Below are 24,962 nucleotides of genomic sequence, written 5' to 3'. Positions count from 1 at the left end.
GAATAAACCACACTTGATTATGGTGTGTGATTCTTTTAATGTGCTGTTGGATTCTGTTTGCTAGTATTTTGTTGAGGATTTTTGCATCTATGTTCATCAGTGATATTGGCCTGTAGTTTGCTTTCTTTGTGACATCCTTGTCTGGTTTTGGTATCAGGGTGATGGTGGCCTCGTACAATGAGTTTGTGAGTGTTCCTCCCTCTGATATACTTTGGAAGAGTTTGAGAAGGATAGGTGTTAGCTCTTCTCTAAATGTTTGATAGAATTCACCTTTGAAGCCATCTGGTCCTGGACTTTTGTTTGTTGGAAGATTTTTAGTCACAGTTTCAATTTCAGTGCTTGTGATTGGTCTGTTCATATTTTCTATTTCTTCCTGATTCGGTCGTGGCAGGTTTTGCATTTCTAAAAATTTGTCCATTTCTTCCAGGTTGTCCATTTTATTGGCATAGAGTTGCTTGTAGTAATCTCTCATGATCCTTTGTATTTCTGCAGTGTCAGTTGTTACTTCTTTTTCATTTCTAATTCTATTGATTTGAGTCTTCTCCCTTCTTGATGAGTCTGGCTAATGGTTTATCAATTTTGTTTATCTTCTCAAGGAACCAGCTTTTAGTTTTATTGATCTTTGCTATCATTTCCTTCATTTATTTTTCATTTATTTCGGATCTGATTTTTATGATTACTTTCCTTCTGCTAACTTTGGGGTTTTTTCATTCTTCTTTCTCTAATTGCTTTAGGTGCAAGGTTAGGATGTTTATTTGATATGTTTCCTGTTTCTTAAGGTAGGATTGTATTGCTATAAACTTCCCTCTTAGAACTGCTTTTGCTGCATCCCATAGGTTTTGGGTCGTCGTGTCTCCATTGTCATTTGTTTCTAGGTATTTTTTTATTTCCTCTTTGATTTCTTCAGTGATCACTTCGTTATTAAGTAGTGTATTGTTTAGCCTCCATGTGTTTGTATTTTTTACAGATCTTTTCCTGTAATTGATATCTAGTCTCATAGCGTTGTGTTCGGAAAAGATACTTGATACAATTTTAATGTCCTTAAATTTACCAAGGCATGATTTGTGACCCAAGATATGATCTATCCTGGAGAATGTTCCATGAGCACTTGAGAAAAATGTGTATTCTGTTGTTTTTGGATGGAATGTCCTATAAATATCAATTAAGTCCATCTTGTTTAATGTATCATTTAAAGCTGTGTTTCCTTATTTATTTTCATTTCGGATGATCTGTCCATTGGTGACAGTGGGGTGTTAAAGTCCCCTACTATGATGTGTTACTGTCGATTTCCCCTTTTATGGCTGTTAGTATTTGCCTTATGTATTGAGGTGCTCCTATGTTGGGTGCATAAATATTTACAATTGTTATATCTTCTTCTTGGATCGATCCCTTGATCATTATGTAGTGTCCTTCTTTGTCTCTTCTAATAGTCTTTATTTTAAAGTCTATTTGGTCTGATATGGGAATTGCTAATCCAGTTTTCTTTTGGTTTCCATTTGCATGGAATATCTTTTTCCATCCTCTTACTTTCAGTCTGTATGTGTCACTATGTCTGAAGTGGGTCTCTTGTAGACAGCATATATATGGGTCTTGTTTTTGTATCCATTCAGCCAATGTGTGTCTTTTGTTGGGAGCATTTACTCCGTTTACATTTAAGGTAATTATCAATATGTATGTTCCTATTCCCATTTTCTTAATTGTTTTGGGCTCGTTATTGTAGGTCTTTCCTTCTCTTGTGTTTCTTGCCTGGAGAAGTTCCTTTAGCATTTGTTGTAAAGCTGGTTTGGTGGTGCTGAACTCTCTCAGCTTTTGCTTGTCTGTAAAGGTTTTAATTTCTCCATCTAATCTGAATGAGATCCTTGCTGGGTAGAGTAATCTTGGTTGTAGGTTTTTCTCCTTCATCACTTTAAATATGTCCTGCCACTCCCTTCTGGCTTGGAGTTTCTGCTGAAAGATCAGCTGTTAACCTTATGGGGATTCCCTTGTGTGTTATTTGTTGTTTTTCCCTTGCTGCTTTTAATATGTTCTCTTCGTATTTAGTTTTTGAAAGTTTGATTAATATGTGTTTTGGCATATTTCTCGTTGGATTTATCCTGTATGGGACTCTCTATGCTTCCTGGACTTGATTAACTATTTCCTTTCCCACATTAGGGAAGTTTTCAACTATAATCTCTTCAAATATTTTCTCAGTCCCTTTCTTTTTCTCTTCTTCTTCTGGAACCCCTATAATTCGAATGTTGGTGTGTTTAATGTTGTCCCAGAGGTCTCTGAGACTGTCCTCAGTTCTTTTTGTTCCTTTTTCTTTATTCCGCTCCGCAGTAGTTATTTCCACTATTTTATCTTCCAGGTCACTTATCCATTCTTCTGCCTTAGTTATTCTGCTATTGATCCCATCTAGAGTATTTTAAATTTCATTTATTGTGTTGTTCATCGTTGCTTGTTTCATCTTTAGTTCTTCTAGGTCCTTGTTAAATGTTTTTTGCATTTTGCCTGTTCTATTTCCAAGATTTTGGATAATCTTTACTATCATTATTCTGAATTCTTTTTCAGGTAGACTGCGTATTTCCTCTTCATTTGTTAGGTCTGGTGCATTTTTATCTTGCTCCTTCATCTGCTGTGTGTTTTTCTGTCTTCTCCTTTTGCTTATCTTACTGTGTTTGGGGTCTCCTTTTTGTAGGCTGCAGGTTCATAGTTCCCGTTGTTTTTGGTGTCTGTCCCCAGTGCCTAAGGTTGGTTCAGTGGGTTGTGTAGGCTTCCTGGTGGAGGGGACTAGTGCCTGTGTTCTGGTGGATGAGGCTGGATCTTGTCTTTCTAGTGGGCAGGTCCATGTCTGGTGGTGTGTTTTGGGGTGTTTGTGGACTTATGATTTTAGGCAGCCTCTCTGCTAATGGGTGGGGTTGTGTTCCTGTCTTGCTAGTTGTTTGCCATAGGGTGTCCAGCACTGTGGCTTGCTGGTCGTTGAGTGAAGCTGGGTGCTGGCGTTGAGATGGAGATCTCTGGGAGATTTTCGCTGTTTGATATTATGTGGAGCTGGGAGGTCTCTTGTGGACCAGTGTCCTGAAATTGGCTCTCCCTCCTCAGAGGCACAGCACTGACTCCTGGCTGCAGCAGCAAGAGCTTTTCATCCACACGGCTCAGAATAAAAGGGAGAAAAAGAAGCAAGCAAGCAAGAAAGAAAGAAAGGAAGGAAGGAAGGAAGGAAGAGAGAGAGAGAAAGAACGAGAAAGAGAGAGAGAGAGAGAGGGAGGGAGGAAGGAAGGAGGAAAGGAAGGAAAGAATAAAGAAGATAAAATAAAGTAAGATAAAATAAAGTTATTAAAATAAAAAATAAGTATTAAGAAAAAAACTTTTTTAAAAGAAGAAGAAAATAAAACGGACAGATAGAACCCTAGGACAAATGGTGGAAGCAAAGCTATACAGACAAAATCTCACACAGAAGCATACACATACACACTCACAAAAAGAGGAAAAGGGGAAAAAGTCATAAATCTTGCTCTCAAAGTCCACCTCCTCAATTTGGGATGATTCATTGTCTATTCATGTATTCCACAGATGCAGCGTACATCAAGTTGATTGTGGAGCTTTAATCCACTGCTTCTGAGGCTGCTGGGAGAGATTTCCCTTTCTCTTCTTTGTTCGCACAGCTCCCTGGGCTCTGCTTTGGATTTGGCCCCACATCTGCGTGTAGGTTGCCGGAGGGCGTCTGTTCTTCGCTCAGACAGGACGGGGTTAAAGGAGCCGCTGATTCAGGGTCTCCGGCTCACTCAGGCCGCGGGGGAGGGAGGGGCACGGAGTGCGGGGCGAGCCTGCGGAGGCAGAGGCCAGCATGACGTTGCACCAGCCTGAGGCGTACAGTGCGTTCTCCCGGAGAAGTTGTTCCTGGATCACGGGACCCTGTCAGTGGTGAGCTGCACAGGCTCCCTGTAAGGGGGTTGTGGATAGTTACCTGTGCTCGCACACAGGCTTCTGGTGGCGGCAGCAGCAGCCTTAGCGTCTCCTGCCTGTCTCTGGGGTCTGCGCTTTTAGCCGCGGCTCGCGCCCGTCTCTGGAGCTCCTTTAAGCAGCCCTCTTAATCCCCTCTCCTTGCGCACCAGGAAACAGAGAGGGAAGGAAAAGTCTTTTGCATCTTCGGCAGGTCCAGACTTTTCCCTGGACTCCCTCCCGGCTAGCCGTGGTGCACTAACACCCTGCAGGCTGTGTTCACGCCGCCAACCCCAGGCCTCTCTCCCTGCGCTCCCCAGGACTCTCCCTGCGCTCCAACTGAAGCCTGAGCCTCAGCTCCCAGCCCCCGCCCGCCCCGGTGGGTGAGCAGATAAGCCTCTCGGGCTGGTGAGTGCTGGTCGGCACCGATCCCCGATGCGGGTATCTCTCCACTTTGCCCTCTGCACCCCTGTTGCTGTGCTCTCCTCCGCAGCTCCGAAGCTTTCCCCCTCCGCCCCCCCCAGTTTCCGCCTGCAAAGGGGCTTCCTAGTGTGTGGAAACCTTTCCTCCTTCACAGCTCCCTCCCACTGGTGCAGGTCCCGTCCCTATCCTTTTGTCTCTGTTTATTCTTTTTTCTTTTGCCCTACCCAGGTACGTGGGGAGTTTCTTGCCTTTTGGGAGGTCTGAGGTCTTCTGCCAGCGTTCAGTAGTGTTCTGTAGGAGTTGTTCCACGTGTAGATGTATTTCTGGTGTATCTGTGGGGAGGAAGGTGATCTCCGCGTCTTACTCTTCCGCCATCTTTCCCACGTCCCCTTGGAGTTTTTAATCTTGCTATTTATTGCCCTCTAACTCTTACTCATGGTGAATTGTTTCCTTGTATGCTCTGTAATACTGAATTGTGAGTTCAGCATCACTGGGTTTTTGTATGTGGGTATCCTGTGTAGCCTGAATTAAGGTGCATCAATCAGAAAGTAATTCTTTTTGCCAAGCAACCCCAAAACACTTTTCATTCTTACCTTAAATTCACAGGATTCTGAGACACAGTAGTGTAAATTTGAATCCCCAACCAAAGAGAAGCCAGGTCTGTGGTAACGACTTTCCAGGAATGACTTTTATTCTTTGTACCCAAAGCCTAAGCTAAGCTAAGCACTGGAGGGTGGATTTGTTCCCCCCCCCCTAGTTTATTCTTTTATTGAGGGTGCCTCTCTTTAAGAGGTTGTGGCTATGTGTGTGGATTTCAATCCAACTCCTCACCTTGCAGGGACTTAGGACTTTACCTCCAGCCCTTGTGTGACCTTTAAAACCCAAGCACTGTGGTTCCAGGGACCAGAAACTGTCTTTGCTCTCAGGCAGTCACAGCATTAACCACACATCATGCTCATCTTTTATTTACTCTGTTCTTGGACCCTGGAGATTACTCTCACTATACAATCTTTAAAGTTAGCCATATATTTCAAAGGGTATTTACCATGTTTTATCCAGCATTCTTTTTTTTTTTGGCTGGTTGAGTCTTTGTTGCTGCGCATGGGCTTTCTCTAGTTATGGTGTGCAGGGGCTACCCTTCGTTGTGGTGCATGGGCTTCTCATTGCGGTGGCTTCTCTTGTTGCTGAGTATGGGCTCTAGGTGCGTGGACTCAGTAGCTGTGGCTTCTGGGATGTAGAGTGCAGGCTCAGTAGTTATGGTGTATGGGCTTAGTTGCTCTGCGGCATGTGGGATCTTCCTGGACCAGGGCTCGAACCTGTGTCCCCTGCATTGGCAGGCAGTTTCTTAACCACTCTGCCACCAGGGAAGTCCCTATCGAGCATTCTTTACAGTTTCATAACTAAGGCTTTCAGGCTAGCTAATTGCCAAAATTACTGAGAATGGAAGTCTAGAATGATGCTTCACCCTGCCCTATTCTACTATGTCAATTTTGTTTGTTTACACTGTCATCAGAACAGAACATATTCCAGCCATAATCTGTGTAGTCACTTTAGAACATTACTTCATCATCTGGATCCACCAGATGTTTTGTTTTTCTCAAATTACATCACACTATTATGGGCACCATTTTATAAATAAGGAATTTCAAGCATATCAGCTTAAGGTCACATGGCCAAGACCAGGACCAGAGTCTGAATCTTTAAAATGTCAGCTTTGGGATATTTCTCTAAGAGTTAACAGGAGATGTGGGGAAGATGAAGGTCTAAGGGAACACTTAATAAGTACTTCCTATGTGCTAGCCCTATAAGAGAGACAGTAGTTGTATAAGACAAGGTCTTATTACCCATTTTAAAAGATAGGGGAATTAAAGCTCAGAAAGGTTAAATAATTTCCTTAAGGTCATTGTGCAATATTAGAGCTGAATTCATAGAACTGACTAGAAAAATCCATTTTCTTCCCTCTACCCCAGGGGTCAACAAACTTAAAAAGCTAGATAGTAAATATTTTAGGATTTGCAGGCCATGTATTCTATAGTCTCTCTTGTAACTATTCAACTTTACAGTTGTAGTGTGAAAGCAGCCACTTAAAAACATAAACAAGTGAGCATGGCTGTGATCCCATAAAACTTTATTTAAGGACATTGAAAAATCTGAAGTTCATATAATTTTCACACATCACAAAATATTATTCTTCTGATTTTTTTCAACCATATAAAAATATAAAATGCATTCTCAGTTCACAGGCCATATAAAAACAGGCAGCAGGCTGGCTTTGACCCATGCGCAAATGGTTTGTCAACCCCTGCTCTATGCCATACCACCTTCTGAGAAGTGAGGTTCTCCAATGCCTTTGTTTCAAACATTGCTTTACTGGGTTAGGGAAGACATGGGAAAAAGAGAATAGAACAGGTTCTTTTTTGGGCCTTGGATGACCAAGGGAGCTGTTGCTGTACAACCTCCTCAAATTGTGTGGTAGCAGTATGCAGTTGTTTTAATGTCTTGTTCCAATGTTAAATATCTTTTTTCATGTCTATCTTAGACTGTCTTCAAAATTAAACTATAAGCTCATTTAGGAAACATGACTATTTTCTTATTTTAAAATTTCCTTTGATGTTTAATACTCTATGTACAGTTGGTGCTCAGTAAGTATTAACTGATAAATATTAGAAGATGCCAAATACTATCCTATTTCATTCACAGTCTATTAAATAATCGATGGACACAATATATAACCATTTCAGTGACATGAAAAATATACCAGTCGTCAGGCTATATGTATGATTTAACATAATGTATGATTTAGCTTTTAATCCAGTATAAGGGACAATTATAAAAATATTTCTTGGCCCTATCATTTGGGTTCTAATATTTAAAGTATTCAGATGTAAATACTGTGTGACATTCCTTTCTCCCCTAGAACCACTCTGGTGATCTGGATGGTGGCCACTACACTGCTTTCTGCAAAAACTCAGTGACTCACGCCTGGTATAACTTTGATGACGCACGAGTCAGTGAGATTCCAGATACTTCAGTTCAAACTGCTACAGCATATCTCCTGTTCTATAGCTGCCGGCCCTTTTCTATACCTATACAAAAACGCAGGAGTTAGGAAAATGGTGTTTCCTGAAAATTGCAAAACTAGCAATTAGAACCTGGTACTTAAGTTTTGCTTTGTCATTAAAACTCTTGCAACTTACTTGCGTCACTGACATTTTTAAGTCTTTCTGGAATGTTACGCAACCTTCACAAGGTAAGTCTATAAAAAGATGGGTCCTGGCCCACTGAAAAAGGCAGCATGAAAATGATGCAATGCTAACGAATGGGGACCTTCAAAGCAATCAGATTATAAGTATTATGTTCAGGTTTCAAAGTACAGTGTTTATTAGTGTGTATTTTTATCATATACTATCTCATAATAATTATATATATCCAACAAATTATTTTCCAAAGATACTTCATGGAGCTAAACCAAAATAACTTTTGTTCAAGTGGCTCTGTGAGGTTAGGAATGTGATTTGAAAATATTTAATTGTTCAGATAATTTAGGCAAGAAACTATAATCTCTCAGACTAATTGTAGAACATGAAAAGTTGTCAGTTTCACAATTCAACACCTTCCTTTCATCTTCTTCCTGAGTGTCCACTAATGGTGACATCTTTCAGAAGCACCTTTAGAATCTTGTTTTTATATTTATATATTGACTTTACCTATAACAACCAAGTCCCTGAGGTAAATGATAAATTCTAAGCTCCTCTATCCCTTTTAATACATCACTTTGTAAAGATGTGGTTTATAATGCAGTTCACTTTGCAGTCATGTCTGACTCATCTCTTTTTATCTTAATCCTAAGAATTCTACTACTCGTGATAGAATGAGTCTGGGCATTAAGTTATTTGTATTTTACTCTGACTCCCAACTCTGAGCGCATCATAAGTGCTATGTGCAGTTCAGGGTCAAGGTAAAGGATGAGTGGAATCAAGTGATGCAAAGGAATAAGTGTACTAAATTTTAAGTCATTGTAGTGGTATAAAGAGTGTATGTATAAAATCTGTAATTCTACTGTTCTATGTTTAATAATATAAAATTAAAGACAGAACACTTACAGGGTTTTAAATTATTTTTCTCATTAAGATTTTAATGTAGGTGTAAATGAAAATTCTCATTTAAAAAATTAAAGAAAAGTTTCCATTTATTTTTTTAGAATAAAGATTTAGTGCACAAATACAGCCCAAAGCCAACAGAAAAATAGCTTTGCCCTGTCATTTGCCTAAGAAAGCACTGCAATTACTCAGAATAGGCCAAAAGGAAAGAAAAAAAAAAGCAATCCTCTGAGTTCTAGGCTTCACAAAAGGACCACATCTTATACTATGTACATCGATTTGATGTGCAAGTGTGCAATAAATATATACACATACATTCCTATCTGTTTGTTTTACATCATTCTAGAGTATTCATAGATCAAGCTGGGATTTAGAAATGTGAAAAGGCCATAACAGTAAAAAGGAAAATAAAGGATACAATGGTTTTTAGACCAGTAGAATAATTATGCTTAGCTAATTATTTTAACTTTGGAGCAAACTAAAAAAGTTGTTTTGAAATAAATGGTACCTGTAAGGAATGCTTACTGCAATACTCGTTAAATGTGCTTGGTCAGTTGTTTGATAATAGCACTGACCTGAAGTATATGGTATAGTAACACAACTCTCACTGTCCTAGAATTCCTTTAAATGGCCAGCTATAGCTATCCAGAATCTTTAAGCATTTCAAGAATTGTGTTGCTCAGCCTGTTAAAAGATAACTAGCTTATAACCTACTTCTCCTTATGTGGCTACATCAGTTACTCGTGGTCCCAATGACGTATAAAAGAGGATATAAGCTGCTGAAGATTTCACAGAAGAAACGGAAATATCAGAAACTTCATGATCATCAAATTTAAACCACCGCTGTCTTGCTGCATTTTTACAATAGGCAGTGTAGTGGCCTCCATCCAGCCCACCATAGTGATTCTGTGCCAAACAAGACAGAAAATCAAATCAAATTGAATTATTTAAAATATGTCAATAATTTCAAAGACTTATGTTGCTCTTACTTTCCTATGAGGTAAGGAACCACTTGAAACTGGGTTTTTTAGTTTGCTTCTAAAGAAACTGTATTTAGTTTAATGAGATACTTACCGAAACAGAAAACAAGTTATATTTCCTCAAATTGTTCTTTGGACCAATAACATACTGTGACAAGTCAAGATTTTCTAATGGGAAGTCCACAGATGTCTGTAATTTTTGCTTCCATCTGCCATCATAGGAAAAACTGTAGAGCATAACATTACAGCAATTACACTGACAGACCAAAGACATCAGAATGAACCCTAATTCATTCATTAACAATCCAGATTTTTAGACAGGACCATAAAATCCATTTCAAACACACAATCAGAATTTTAATAGTGGAGGGACCTGTTAAAGACACCTGGTTTGGGACTTCCCTGGTGGTCCAGAGGTTAAGACTCAGCGCTTCCAATGTACGGGGCGTGGGATCGATCCCTGGTTGGGGAACTAAGATCCCACATGCCGCATGGTGCAGCCAAAAAAGAAAAAAGGAAGAGAAAAAAAGAAGAAGAAAAAGATAACGTAAGTCCCCTACATACGAATCTTCAAATTGTGAACTTCCAAAGACGTGAATGTGCCCGTGTATGCCAGCTGTTGTACTGTACTACTATACTTTTCAAAGTACTATACTGTAAGATTAAAAATATTTTATTTTATTTTTTTGTGGTACGCGGGCCTCTCACTGTTGTGGCCTCTCCCGTTGCAGAGCACAGGCTCCGGACGTGCAGGCTCTGCGGCATGTGGGATCTTCCCGGACCGGGGCACGAACCCGTGTCCCCTGCATCGGCAGGCAGACTCTCAACCACTGCACCCCCAGGGAAGCCCTGTTTTATTTTTTGTGTTTGTTTTTTATGTATTATTTGTGTGAAAAGTATTATAAACCTATTACAGTAACGCCTATTACTATATAGTGGAGTTAGTTGGGTACCTAGGCTAACTTTGTTGGACTTACAAATGAATTGGACTTACAGATGCACTCTCAGAACAGAACTCGTTCGTATATAGGGGACTTGCTGTACTTGGTTTCATTTGTTTTACAAATGAAGAAACTGCTGTACACAGATATTAACACATTATTGACCAGAGACGTATTAATACGTCTTTTGTTACCCGAACGTATTGACTGTAGGCATTTCAATATTCATTTACATAACAAATCGCCAGCCGCAGGCCTTAGTTTCTGCAAAAATCCCCCATCAATAATGAGTTAAATGTCTAACCGCAGGTCAAACAGCTAGAGTGGTAGAGGTAGGGCCATACCTTGGTCCCTTAATCCGTAGACCCAGCTAAAGCTATTAGATTAGTCTTCTACAAAGGTAAAAAGTTATGAAAACCCCCATTTATAATGCTAATCACCACAAAAGTACAGAGGAATGACAGAGGAGAGCTGCTCTAGATTTAAGCTTGTACTTTTGGGGACACTAGAGCTGGTAATTGCAAGCACATAAATTAGTGACTGAAATAATGGCATTCCATTATCCTGACATATTCTGCTTCTTTAAACACCAAAATACTGGTTATTTCAGAATTATTTTTTAAAAAATGAACTCTGAACCATTTATACTTTTAGATATTCTCCAAGAGTAATACACAGCATTAAAAATCTTAACAGAACAAATGTGTAATCATTTATAGAATGTTTATACCTCCACAATCTGCAAGAAGCAGAAAAGGACAACTGATATAAGCTTTTGTTAGAAAATTTACACAAGAGGAATTTGAATATATCAATGTGGAAATTAACATAAATAACTGCCTAAGAATCTCCAATAATATAAGATGAAACAAAAAATTAAAAAGAAATGCTTTCTTTGAAACAAAAATTAGAGCTCTCAATAAACAGATGAAACTTCCTTTTAAAGTTTTTCCAAAAAATGACTTAAAGTTATCACTCCACAGATGGATACCATAAAGACAAAGGATCAGAGCAAAAGACCTGGCACGTGTTTTACAACTCTCTCGCCATTATTCTTCTACTGCTATAGGTCCAGATCTTTTTCATTGGCTGGAAAAATATGGGCAAAAATATGTCTGCACTCTACAATGGCATCCTTAATGTTTTATCTTTAAAAATTATACTTTAAAAAAACTCATATATTTCATTTTCAGCACAGTATTTTTTATGTTTACTATATTGTTTGAATGATAAATTTTATCTAATAGTGTGTTAGTTATATTGTATAACATTATTTTTATACATTTTCACTGAATGCTTTGTAATGATTTAAAATTTTCATATTTGAAATGCAATAATTTAGTTTCACTGATTTTATTTTTAAAATTTTATATTGGATTATCATTGATTAACAATGTGTGTTAGTTTTGGGTGTACAGCAAAGTGATTCAGTTACACATATACATGTATCTATCCTTTTTCAAATTCTTTTCCCATTTAGGTTATTATAGACTATTGAGCAGAGTTCCCTGTGCTCTACAGTCGGTCCTTACTCATTATCTATTTATTTTTTATTTTTAATTTTTTTGGCTGTGCTGCGTGGCTTGTAGGATCTTAATTCCCTGACCAGGGACTGAACCCACACCCTCAGCAGTGAAAGTGCAGAGTCCTAACCACTGGGAAACCAGGGAATTCTCTTGGTTATCCATTTTAAATATAGCAGTGTGTACATGTCAATTTCAAACTCCCAATCTATCCCTCCCCACTAGTTTCACAGATTTTTAAAAACAGAATTATATGAAAGAGTGATGCTGTCACTTTGCCCTGTTATTACAGACACTAAGGTGAACTAGAATCTCATCATTTCTGCCTAGTTTCCCTAGAGATACCCTAACCAGATGATCTTCCTTTGTTATACATCCTAAGCAGGTAGTAAAACAAAGTGTTTAGAATAAAAGACTTAGAAGTCCTTCATCTAAAAAGTACTAAACACTAAGAAAAATGTGTCCCTTTTACCGTTTCAGATGCACTAAAAGTACAGGTGGCAACTTCCAGATTTCTATCTTTTTTAGCGAATCCCGTCGAGTTCTGCAATGACTGCAGTAAAACCTGTTGTTATCTGTGAGTTTTTCTTCTTTGGAAAATAATCTAAGGCAATCCTAGAGGCAAAAACAAGTAGTAGATACTTGTTAATATTTTCAACACAGTATTCCTGAGCATCTATTCAATAAGTTACTCTGCCAGGCATGAGGAATACAACAGTAAACTATTACAAAACAGTTCCTGCCCCCACAAAGTTTATGATCTAGTGAGGGATGCAGACCCAGATGGGAGCTGACAGTGACAAAGAGTGTGGCGAGTGGTGGTGCTGCCAATGGTGGAGGGAAGAAGTCCTGCATGCCCTGAGAGCACTGAGGAACTTCTACCTGGTGGCTCGGAAGTTCTGACTAACAGGAAGCCAACACTAAAGGGTGTCAACAAGCTCTCTAAATCACACCGCTGTTGTCTGCAAAACATATTGATTTGACATACCCATGTAGAGCAAATTCCTATAAAACTGTACCTAAATTAAAGTCAACATACAATTTTCCAAATTAACTTTTAAAACTTCTTCAATAAATACAAACTTTAAAAAAAATTATTAACTCTAAAAGAATATTTTATAGGAAAATATCTTTTAAAAAGGAAAATTTCTTTTTAAAAATGCTGGTTTTTTCCTAATCTACAGAGGCCTAATTAAAACAAAATTTTTGTTTAAGTTTTAACCTGTAAAATGTTTATGGGGCAAACAAGAGAAATAAATTACTGAATAAAGTACACCTCTATGTGCATATGAACAGAATTTTTCTTCAACAAATCATTTTCTCTCAATCCTAAACTTACCTGTAATGTACATTTACTTGTAGATGCTAGTGGTAGAGACAGATACATGAACGCCTCAAATGTCCTAGACTTTCTGTGGCAGGTGAGGCACTGTACTGTGGATTTGAATTGACCCTGAAAAAGGGCAACAATGATAGATTCATTGAGCTGCTTGTGCTTCTGCCAAGCGTGTTCTGCAGCTTTAAAGTCATCGAGATGATCATTATTTTCTTCTTTATGTCTCTTCCGATTATCAGCCTGGAAATAAAATTTAGACTCTATATTAATATCTCAAAGTCAACATTTAAATATAAAATTGAAAGCGTATATTAAATACAAACACTCTGCGGATTTAGAAACACTTCTTGTTCTTTTCAGAAAGGAATTCTAATCTCATCAAGTGCTACAAAAAAATTCTAGCCAAGAAAACCTCCTAAAATACCAAAACCCACTTTATCAAAGGATGTAACTTGTTGCAATTGCTCAACAAATTTTTATTTAAAGAGCTGAAAAGTCTGGTTTTGAAAAGACATTCCACATATAGCTGGGAGTTAGGACTACAACTAGACAGATGTTATTTTGCTGTCCTAGTCTCATGGATGGATACATTCTATCTATCTATCTACCTACCTACCTACCTACCTACCTTCACACACATATACACATATAGACACACACAACATACATATATTCACACACATATACATATATAAGTGTGTGTATCTATTTGTGTATGTCTGTGGTTGCTGGTGAGAAAGGTGACCCCAAAGGTTCTGAAAGAGGACAGCTTGGTGCTAAAAAGAAGCCACAGTACACAGACTAAGATGCCTCAGTAATAACTTTTCACATGAATCATTTGGTCATGTGGGTCACAAACACAGCATCTCTGACAACTATTTTTACAAATTTACAACGTTTACAAACTTCTTGCAGTAATACAACCTGTTAACATTTTCATAAGTAAATACAAATTGCATATACTTCCTTTCAAATATTAGACCTATCAGTTATATTTGTTTTAAACTTCCATGCCATAGTACAGAGTCACTAGGTTTCAATAAATTAGCACCGAACAATCACCAACTATAATTTTAAATTGCTATAAAAATGAGTACAATGTTAAGCAACCCTAAGGGGCCTCTGCAACTTAGAAAAATTTCTTACTTTATTAAGATCTTCATGGAGACCATCCATTAGGAACAGAAGCAGTTCTTGTGAATCTTGCTGGCTGTATCCTGCAAACTGGTCATTGATCTTCCCAATAGTGATTTTAAAGTCTTTTGGACTGATATACCTGTACTGTCCTGTCCACAGGGCTTTCATGATTATGCCAAATTCTTCCGCCACTTCACCTTTATGCCCCAACAAATTTGACCTTTGCAAATAAAATTAAAGTTACAAAAAAGCAATACAGGAATTATAAAAAGCCAAGGTACAGTGGGTTCTTGACATCAATACTGTAATATGTGACCCTACACTACACTAAAATACTTATTCACAGGTTTATTACCAAATACCTATCTGAATCTTACTTTGATTATACCCCTCCAACTTGCTTCTTTTTGGCTGCCAGCCCTGCACGGTCTCCTATTCCTTATCAACAGGCTCCAGTTTAAGACAGTGTGGTTCCACCTTCTTGTACTGTTCCTTTCCTGTTGTCCTTTACCAATCAGAGGAGGCTTTTCTCTACACTGTTCTTTTTTTTTTTTTAAACATCTTTATTGGAGTATAATTGCTTTACAATGGTGTGTTAGTTTCTGCTGTATAACAAAGTGAATCAGCTATACGTATGCATATATCCCCCTCTTGCGTCTCCCTCCCACCCTACCTATCCCACCCCTCTAGGTGGTCACAAAGCACCGAGCTGATCTCCCTGTGCTATGCTGCTGCTTTCCACTAGCTATCTATTTACATTTGGTAGTGTATATATGTCCATGCCGCTCTCTCACTTCGTCCCAGCTTACCCTTCCCCCTCCCTGTGTCCTCAAGTCCATTCTCTGCATCTGCGTCTTTATTCCCATCTTACCCCTAGGTTCTTCAGAACCATTTTTTTTTTTTAGATTCCATATATATGTGTTAGCATACAGTATTTGTTTTTCTCTTTCTGACTTACTTCACTCTGTATGACAGTCTCTAGGTCTATCCACCTCACTACAAATAACTCAACTTCATTTCTTTTTATGGCTGAGTAATATTCCACTGTATATATGTGCCACATCTTCTTTATCCATTCATCTGTCGATGGACACTTAGGTTGCTTCCATGTCCTGGCAATTTCTACACTGTTCTTAAGAATATTTTCCTCTTTCCTAATTTGACATCTCTGGAACTGGCTGGTAAGGAAGCGTGGTTAGATCACCCTTTTAATACTGTACTGCAAAAAGTATGATATTTCTTTACCTATTAATATCATCCTGATAACAGTTGCGGTTGAAATAATCAGCCAGATGTGGAGTATTACATAGGCACTGCAGTATTGAGTTCATGTAACAAGTATTTCCTAAATTACGAAGTCCGGTGAGAGCTGGTCCAGATCCTCCAAAAACAGGATTGAGGTTCCGAATTTGAGAAGCAGAAAGCCTTGTGATCTCAGTTTTAGGGTAGCTTGTTGGCCTAAGGAAGAAAAAAGTGTACAAGATACTTTAAAATGCACAGCACCTGAAATGAAGGTTCACACTACAAAGGGCAGTAAACTCCAGCATCTGTACCAGTGTATTCAGTAATCTTGCAAATAGTTATTAAGTTAGCTCATAAGGTAATGGGTCTTACAGGACATTTAGTATCTAGGTTAACACTGGTTATATTCTGTGACTCTCCCATGAAACAAACACCTTTAACCTCTTATGTGAGTCCATGGTTTTTTACAGATACCCTGAGATAGATTCTCTGGCTTCTCATGAACAGGTAGAGTCTTCTAGTAGAGAAGGTTCTTTCAAACTTCTTTAAATGATCCCAGGAAATTTAGCATTACCATATGTTGTATTCAACCAGAATGCCAAACAAGGAATCAAAAAAAAAAAAAAAAGTGTATGTGTGTATATATATATATGGTACTGTGGAGTATATTATCAAGCAGGCAGAGGTTATTTGGGTACTATAACCTGAAGTCTAGAGCTGTGCTGACAAATATGGTAGTAGCCACTAGCCACAGGTGGCTATATAAATTTAAGATAAAATTTAAAATTTAGCTTTTTAGTTACATTAGCCACAATTCAAAATAGCCACTACCATACTGGACAGCACAGATACAGAACATTTCTATCAACATGTCTATTGGACAGCACTAGACTAGAGAATGCCTCCAAGACTTTTGTTACTTAGTGTATTTGATGTATATGTGGAACTTCTAGAACTGCTACAGCATTAAGAAAACTCCTAATTGATAAGTCTTTCTTTTATTATTGATCCTAAGTATATTTCCACCTCTGAAAGGAATACTGAGAACAGATTATATTTCAACCACCTTTTCTTTACACATGGCTCAGGTGTATGCACTCATGTGCTATTTCTCTGTTCAACACAGATAAAAAAATACATGAACTGCATATGCTGTAGTTTTTAAAACTGTCAAATTAACAAACTTTCATAAGAATGATAATTCAAGAAGGAATTACACCTCACCAGCTTTAATAGTGAGCCCTAAAATCTATAACTAGATTTACCAATTTTACAAAATCTCCTCCAGGTAAGTCCTACCTGGCAGGGAAGGTTCTCATGAGGAAAATATATTAACTACTTTTTGCGGAGGTGATTCTGAAGAGGCCAAAAAGACAGCCTAGTTAGAATTCCTTAGCAATTAAGAGATTGTATTTAATAAATAGAAAAATCCATTTATTTTCACTTCCATCTATCCTACATCCCCCAAAAGTAATGATCAGAAGTGGTAAATAGAAGCTGATACACACTATAATGCTCATTACTTTAATACTATGTAAGTTTACTCCCACATTACTGGCTGAGTTAAAAAAAAAAAAGTTTGGAATTTAAGAGCTGCAACAAGACATACTCAATAATTCCATAAATTATGGTCCTCAAAAGGAGATTTAGGGATCACAGGAAGTTTATACAACACATCTAAGCAGTCTATGGCACACTGCCTTAAAACTTAACAAGGTGTATACTTTTATATCTACATGATTACATATGATAATCCTCTGTGATATATTTAAGTTAGCACTTGGGAGAAAAACCAAGGACATTTAATCCATTTATTTCTTTTTTCCTCTTTAGTAAATAAAGGCTGGGACAGCCATCCACAGAATTTTCTGACGCCCTGATGTTAATAAACTGATATGCTTAGAGTAGAAGTTTTCAAATACAGCAGATGATTCGTTTCTAGGAGTCAGGATAAACTTACTTGGTTTCCCGATTAACTGTTGGAGTTACTGCTGGTCTCCTCTTCTCTTCCTCTTGAATGGCTTGGGTTATATCTGGGGAGGAGTAGGAGCGCTTCAGCTTGGACGGTTCTCTATCGCGCTCGGCAGGAATCTGTGGCTTGGCTTTATGAGTTGGAGGGGTGGAAGGAGGTGCTGATGAAGGAGCCATTTCCGGTGGATACATATGAACAGTGTTGGTGGGCGAATGATAGTAACGAAAAGTTCCAGTGATAGGGTCAAGAAACTTACATGGGGAAAAACAAAGGTCAGAAAATGATGAACATCGAGAGAACAACAACAAAAATATCACTCAAAAGTATTTCACTGATGAATTTACTTCTGGATTAAAATTATTTGAATAAAATGGTGATAATCACTTCTATAATTAAACTTTCAAACAACTTCAGGTTTTAAAGTGATACACTGTTTCTCAATGACAAATGCCAGGATGTTCATATACTGTAGCCATCATCCCAGATTGGATGAAAAATCTAACCCTGCTGTAATTAGGGAAATGAGTTATGTCCTTTATAATGAAGAAACAGAATCCACTCTGCATTAGAGAAGATGCAGAATAAACAAATACATGTTTTGTTTTTTAAAAAAACAGTGACCATGTAATTTATTTCTGTGCTAATTTTGAATTTTACCTTGGCCCAGCCTGAAGGCAGTCCTGGTACGATCCTCCCCATTTCTTCACTTCGTGCTCTTGTCAAAGGCTCTCGAGACTAAAGAAAAAAAAACAAAAAAGTAAAAGATTTTTAAATTACATCTTGCCATATACAAACTTAAGCTACTTGTACCAAAGAACCAAAAACCCTTGTGTTGCTGCCCTTAATATTTTTTAAAACAAGTTCAAAGATGAAGAACTATACATGTTTTCTTTCTTTTTTTAAATAGATCTTTATTGGAGTATAATTGCTTCACAATACTGTGTTAGTTTCTGTTGCACAACAAAGCGAATCAGCCATATGTATACATGTCCCCATATCCCCCCTCCCATTCTCCCTATCCCACCCCTCTAGGTCATCCCAAAGCACCAAGCCAATCTCCCTGTGCTATATTGCTGCTTCCCACCACCCAACTATTTTACATATTTGGTAGTGTATATATGTCGATGCTACTTTCACTTCACCCCAGCTTCCCCCTCCCACCCCAAGTCCTCAAGTCCATTCTCTATGTCCACCTCTTTATTCCTGCCCTGCAACTAGGTTCATCAGTACCATTTTTTCTTTTTTTAGATTCCATATGTATGCATTAGATTACAGTATTTGCTTTTCTCTTTCTGACTTACTTCACTCCGTATGACAGACTCTAGGTCCATCCACCTCACTACAAATAACTCGATTTCATTTCTTTTTATGGCTGAGTAATATTCCATTTATATATGTTTTTTTTAAAGTCCTAAAATTATCACAGCAAGGGGAAGGAGTGTGTGTGCACAAGCCTATAATAACAGTGACTTTTAAAAGTTTCTCTAAAAAAACAAACACAGGCTTCCCTGGTGGCACAGTGGTTAAGAATCCACCTGCCAATGCAGGGGACACAGATTCGAGCCCTGGTCCGGGAAGATCCCACATGTTGCAGAGCAACTAAGCTTGTGTGCCACAACTATTGAGCCTGAGCTCTAGAGCCCGTGAGCCACAACTACTGAGTCCTTGTGCCACAACTACTGAAGCCTGCGTGCCCTAGAGCCTGTGCTCTGCAACAAGAGAAGCCACTGCAATGAGAAGCCCGCCCACCACAATGAAGAGTAGCCCCTGCTCTCTGCAACTTGAGAAAGCCCGTGCACAGCAACGAAGACCCAATGCAGCCAAAGAGAAAAAAATAAATTTATAAAAGAAGAAAAGAAAAAATAATAAATTGGACTTCATCAAAATAAACTCCCAAAACAAAAAAAAAATAGAAACACAAAGACAATTTCACTTCTAGGTGTCAACACAAAAGAAATGAAAATACATTTCCATACAAAGACACTTAGATGCAAATGTTAATAGCAGCATTATTGATAACAGCCCCAAAGCAGAAGCAATCCAATGTCCATCAAATGTGGTATATCCATACAATGGAATACTACTCAGCAACAAAAGGAATAAACTACTGATACGTGGTACAATATAGATGAATGTCAAAAAATTACGGTAGGTGAAAGAAATATACAAAAGACTATACATATATTATTTGTCTGAAATGCCTAGAAGAGGCAAATCTGTGGAGACAAAGATTAGATTCATGGTGCCTGGAATGGGGAGTGACTATAGCTGGGCACAGAGATCTTTTTGGTGTGATGGAAATGTCCTAAAATTGGATTGCATTAAAAGTGTTTCACAACTCTGAACTGAAATCACTGAACTGTACATTAAAAATGGATTACTTTTATAGTATTCAAATTATACGTCAAGAAAACTCTTAAATAAAAACAAAGGCAAAGACATCTTATAAAAGGCCTAAATATTTTAAAAATTGTGATGAAATATAACATTTACCATCTTGAACATTTTTAAGTGTATAGGTAAGTGGCATTAAGTATATTCACACTGTTGTGCAACCACTCTCCAGAACTCTCTTCATCTTGCAAAACTAAAACTCTGTACCCATTTAAACAACTCCGAACTTCTCCCAACCCCTAGGTCCCTGGCAACCACCACTCTACTTCCTGTCTCTATGAATTTAACCATTCTAGGTACCCTATATAAATGGAATCAAAGAACATTTGTCCTCTTGTGACTGGTTTATTTCACTTAGCGTAATGTCATCAAGGTTCATCCATGTCAGAATTTCTTTTTTAAAAGCTGAATAATATTCCATTATATGTACATACCACATTTTTTATAGATTCATCTATCAGTGTATACTTGAGTTACTTCCATCCTTTGGCCATTATGAATAATACTCTATGAATATGGGTGTATAAATTTCTCTTTGAGGGTCTGCTTTCAATTCTTTTGGGTATATAACCAGAAGTAGAATTGCTAGATCATACAATAAGGCCTAAGTATCTTTTAATTTCATAAAATGAATAGAACATATCATCATACTTTAAATAGGAAGATAAGGATCTATTCCCTTTAGCATATGAGTGGACCCATCATGCAAAAACAAGCAAAAAATGCTACCAAAGATAGCAAAGATACCCTCAGAGAGAAGATCTTAAGATGGAGGATGATATGGTAGAGATAACCACATGGTTATAATCCATGTTTTCTTTTCCTATCCAATGAACTGTTGCTTACTTTATATCTTTCAGTGCCTTCTGTATTCTCTCTAAAAGTTCCAGTCTTTAGAATTCCACTTTCTGGTTGTCCTTTAATCTTAACAGGCTATAAAATTATTAAAATCAGAAGTGAAACAAAACTTTAACTTTTCCCCAACAAAAACCTACCTATCACTAGCTAATACAAGCAAATCCATCAGACTGCAAATGTAAAAAGAGAGAAAAAAAAATGAGGCTCTGAAAAGTTTATTTGATTTTACTGTCAAATTAGACACTTAAAATTAAAGGTGGCGGGGCCCATATGGGATTTCCTAACTCCAAAGGTAAAGAACTAAGAAACTTTGATGAATCAGTGGTGGGGAAGAGATGTCAATCACAGTGGATTATGACACACTGATTCATAATACATGGCCAAATATAAGATGTTAGGTCATTAGTGTACACACACCATGGCCTCTTGTGAACATTATCCTTTTATTTAAATCTCTTATGATTTTGGCTACCTTGAAAGTGGTAGTGATTTAAAATCATTAACGTATTAAACAGAATGAAGCGATTATAGAATTTCATACAGAGCAATATTCAGGAGTGCAAAATTCATTTTATATCCTCTTAGAACTTCTCATAGATGCTTTAAGAAATTCACTTTAATCTTATAGATTTTAAAAATAACTACAGTAAAGTAAAAACTTAAAAGTGTGATAACTTAAACAAAATTTATTCCAGAATAAATCACACATTTTGCCTACTTTTAAAAGGATCATACAATGAATGCAATCTTAACTTTTCCTTGTGTTACATTATAGGAAACATTAAAAAACTACATGTGATCATCTCAGGGCTATTTAGACTTGTATGCATATTTGGCACCTATACTAAGTGACCCCAGAAATACGAATGCTTTAAGTTCTTAAGACTACCTGCCTCTGGACAGAAGGTGGCTTTGGAATTTAACTGCATATGTGATTCACAGGCAACTTACTTAACCTCTAAGCTTCAATTTCATCTGTAAATTGAATTCCTCATAGAGTTATCATTAGGAGGAATAAGTAAGATTATGTATCAATAGTAGAAATACCTGGCATATACTAGCTACACAATGAATAATATTTAAATGGTAAGAGCTCCTAAGTTCTGATTCTTCTATGAATAAAGTTAGAGAATTTTAGAACATGAGCTTCATTTTCCTAACTTTGGATGTTTAGAAGGCTTTTGCATGGGACCTACATCTTTGATAATTAAAGTTACTAGGTTAAGTGTTCAGTGGATAAATGTGGCACTAATATGAATTGTTAATTTTGGTATATGCATAAACTGCTGCTTGAGAAGTATAGAAATTGATGTTCAATAAAGACAGTATTTCACCTCCAATTAGAATTCATTTTCACACTACCAAAAATATATTTCCATTTATATGAAATGTAAAAAGGGCTATAGCTGTTCTTACTATTATAAAAACTTATTTGTTAGAAGATGACATCATACTATACATAGAAAATCCTGAAGATGCCACCAAAAAACTACTAGAGCTCATCAATGAATTTGGTAAAGTTGCAGTATACAAAACTCATATACAGAAATCTGTTGCATTTGTATACACTAATAATGAACTACCAGAAAGAAATTAAGAAAACAATCCCATTTACAATTGCATCAAAAAGAATAAAACAGGGACTTCCCTGGTGGTCCAGTGATAAAGAATCCACCTTCCAATGCAGGGGATGTGGGTTCGATCCCTGGTCGGGGAACTAAGATCCCACGTGCCGCAGGGCAACTAAGCCTGCGTGTCACAACTACTGAGCTCACACACCTCAACGAGAGAGCCCGCATGGCACAAACTACAGAGCCCATGTGCTCTGGAGCCCACACACCACAACTACAGAGCCCTCATGCCCTGGAGCCCACATGCCATAACTAGAGAGAAGAAGCCCACACCACAACAAAAAGCCTGCGCTGCAACGAGAGATCCCACATGCTACAACTAATACCTGATGCAGCCAAAAAAAAATTTTTTTAAATAAAGAAAATAAATAAATATTAAAAAAGAATAAAATATATAGGAATAAATCTAACTAAGGAGGTAAAAGACCTGTACTTGGAAAACTGTAAGACACTAATGAAAGATAATTGAGGATGCCCCAAACAGATGAAAAGATAATACTGTGTTCATGGATTGGAAGAATTAATATTGTTAAAATGTCCATTCTACCCAAGGCAATCTACAGATTCAATGAAATCTCTATCAAAACACTAATGGTGCTCTCTATTGTCTTCTCAGCACTGGGAGCAGCTCTCCTGCCATGGCCCTTCAGCCCCTGAAAATGTACACGTGTGCCAAGTTCATTTCCATCCCCTCCTTGATCAGGAGAACCTCTCCACTAATGAGCCGATCACTGTCTGCAGTGGTGCTGAAACAACTGGAGATGCTGACAGATGAGAGCCACAGCAGCTTGGCAACCCCGAGTCCCCTGACCACCTCACTTATTCCTAGTCGCTGCTTCCAAACCAGTGCCATTTCGAGGGACACTGACACAGCAGCCAAGTTCACTGGAGCTGGGGCTGCCACAGTAGGGGTGGCTGGCTCTGGGGCTGGAATTGGGACTGTGTTTGGGAGCCTCATCATTGGTTATGCTAGGAACCCTTCTCTGAAGCAACAGCTCTTCTCCTACACCATTCTGGGCTTTGCCTCTTGGAAGCCATGGGACTCTTTTGCCTGATGGTGTCCTTTCTCATCCTCTTCACCATGTGAAGGGGCTGTTTCTACCTCCCATAGTTCTTTCTCCCGTGTCTTGTCTGCCCTGTATGTTCCTTTTCCTGTACCACCCCAGGCAGCCTGGGGAAAGGGGTTGGCTCACGGTTTGACAGAAGGAAGACAAATAAATACTGTATTAATAAGAAAAAAGATAAAAACAAAACAAAAAAGACACCAATGGCATTTTCCACAGAACTAGAACAAATAATCTAAAATGTTTACAGAAACACAGAAGACCCCAAATAGCCAAAGCAATCTTAGGAAAGAACAGAACTGGACGAATCATGCTCCCTGACTTCAACTACAAACCTACAGTCATCAAACCAGTATGGTACTGGCACAAAAACAGCCACACAGATCAATGGAACAGAACAGAGAGGCCAGAAATGAACCCACACTTACATGGTCAAATTAATCTATGACAAGGGAGGAAGAATATACAATGGGGAAAAGATAACCTCTTCAATAAATGGTGTTGTTGATGGATCAGGTCTTTGAGATACATAAGGAAGCAAGTAATTTTTTTCCACACTTCTTTTTATTGGATGAAATAATTCAAAGTATGTATGCATTATAAAGTTCAGCATTCAAAGAGCACTGACATTTTATTAATATTAAAAATAAGCCAGGAGTTCCCTGGTGGTCCAATGGTCAGGACTCCACGCTTTCACTGCAGTGGCCCTGGGTGCAATCCCTGGTCGGGGAACTAAGATCCCGAAAGCTGTGTGAAGCAGCCCCCCAAAAAACAAAACCAAAACCAAACAAACAAACAAAAAAACCAAGAGAGAAGATGTAAAACAAACAAAAGAAACCCAAAAAACAAAACAAAAATGGTGTTGGAAAAACTGGACAGCTACATGCAGAAGAATCAAACTAGACTATTCTCCTACAACATGCACAAAAATAAATTCAAGATGGATTAAAGACTTAAATGTAAGACCTGAAACCATAAAACTTCTAGAAGAAAACACAGGCAGAACACTCTTTGACATTGGTCTTAGTAATATTTTTTTTTTTTTTTTTTTTTTGCGTTATGTGGGCCTCTCACTGTCGTGGCCTCTCTCGTTGCAGAGCACAGGCTCCGGACATGCTGGCTCAGCGGCCATGGCTTATGGGCCTAGCCGCTCTGCGGCATGTGGGATCTTCCTGGACCAGGGCACGAACCCGTGTCCCCTGCATCGGCAGGTGGACTCTCAACCACTGCGCCACCAGGGAAGCCCGGTCTTAGTAATATTTTTTTGCATATGTCTCCTCAGGCAAAGGAAACAAAAGCAAAAATAAACAAATTTTGACTAGATCAAATTAAAAAGCTTTTGTACAGAGAAGGAAACTAACAACAAAATGAAAAGGCCACCTACTGAATGGGAGAAGATACTTGCAAATGATAATATCTGATAAGGGGTTAATATCCAAA

General features: G+C 38.1%; 2 protein-coding genes and 1 pseudogene across 10 annotated transcripts in view; 2 read left to right on the top strand and 1 right to left on the bottom strand.

Moving 5' to 3' along the window:
- The window catches only part of USP50 (ubiquitin specific peptidase 50), a 35,592-nt gene extending 27,024 nt beyond the window's left edge, over positions 1-8,568 (top strand). For 5 of the 6 annotated variants that reach the window (XM_073800981.1, XM_073800980.1, XM_019930699.3 and 2 more), the window contains one exon: positions 7,262-8,568. In XM_073800981.1, the coding sequence (XP_073657082.1) occupies positions 7,262-7,453 (192 nt within the window). In that variant the 3' untranslated portion in view covers positions 7,454-8,568. Of the gene's footprint in view, positions 1-3,552; positions 3,749-7,261 lie in introns of those variants that run through there. The other variant, XM_073800983.1, reaches the window with a different exon arrangement.
- The window catches only part of USP8 (ubiquitin specific peptidase 8), a 99,026-nt gene continuing 82,579 nt past the window's right edge, over positions 8,516-24,962 (bottom strand). For all 4 annotated transcript variants that reach the window (XM_033851670.2, XM_004312364.4, XM_019929305.3 and 1 more), the window contains 8 exons: positions 18,233-18,310; positions 17,564-17,826; positions 15,607-15,819; positions 14,371-14,581; positions 13,228-13,464; positions 12,361-12,503; positions 9,519-9,651; positions 8,516-9,350 (listed from right to left, as the gene is read on the bottom strand). In XM_033851670.2, coding sequence (XP_033707561.1) covers positions 9,165-9,350; positions 9,519-9,651; positions 12,361-12,503; positions 13,228-13,464; positions 14,371-14,581; positions 15,607-15,819; positions 17,564-17,826; positions 18,233-18,310 — 1,464 coding nt within the window. In that variant the 3' untranslated portion in view covers positions 8,516-9,164. The remainder of the gene's footprint in view (positions 9,351-9,518; positions 9,652-12,360; positions 12,504-13,227; positions 13,465-14,370; positions 14,582-15,606; positions 15,820-17,563; positions 17,827-18,232; positions 18,311-24,962) is intronic.
- On the top strand, positions 22,825-23,545 carry LOC109549052 (ATP synthase F(0) complex subunit C2, mitochondrial pseudogene; annotated as a pseudogene).

This window comes from Tursiops truncatus, chromosome 2 (assembly GCF_011762595.2).
Source record: "Tursiops truncatus isolate mTurTru1 chromosome 2, mTurTru1.mat.Y, whole genome shotgun sequence".
NCBI classification, from domain to species: domain Eukaryota; kingdom Metazoa; phylum Chordata; class Mammalia; order Artiodactyla; family Delphinidae; genus Tursiops; species Tursiops truncatus.
The sequence above is the reverse complement of the archived record's forward strand: the minus strand, read 5'-3'. Positions and strand labels throughout refer to the sequence as shown.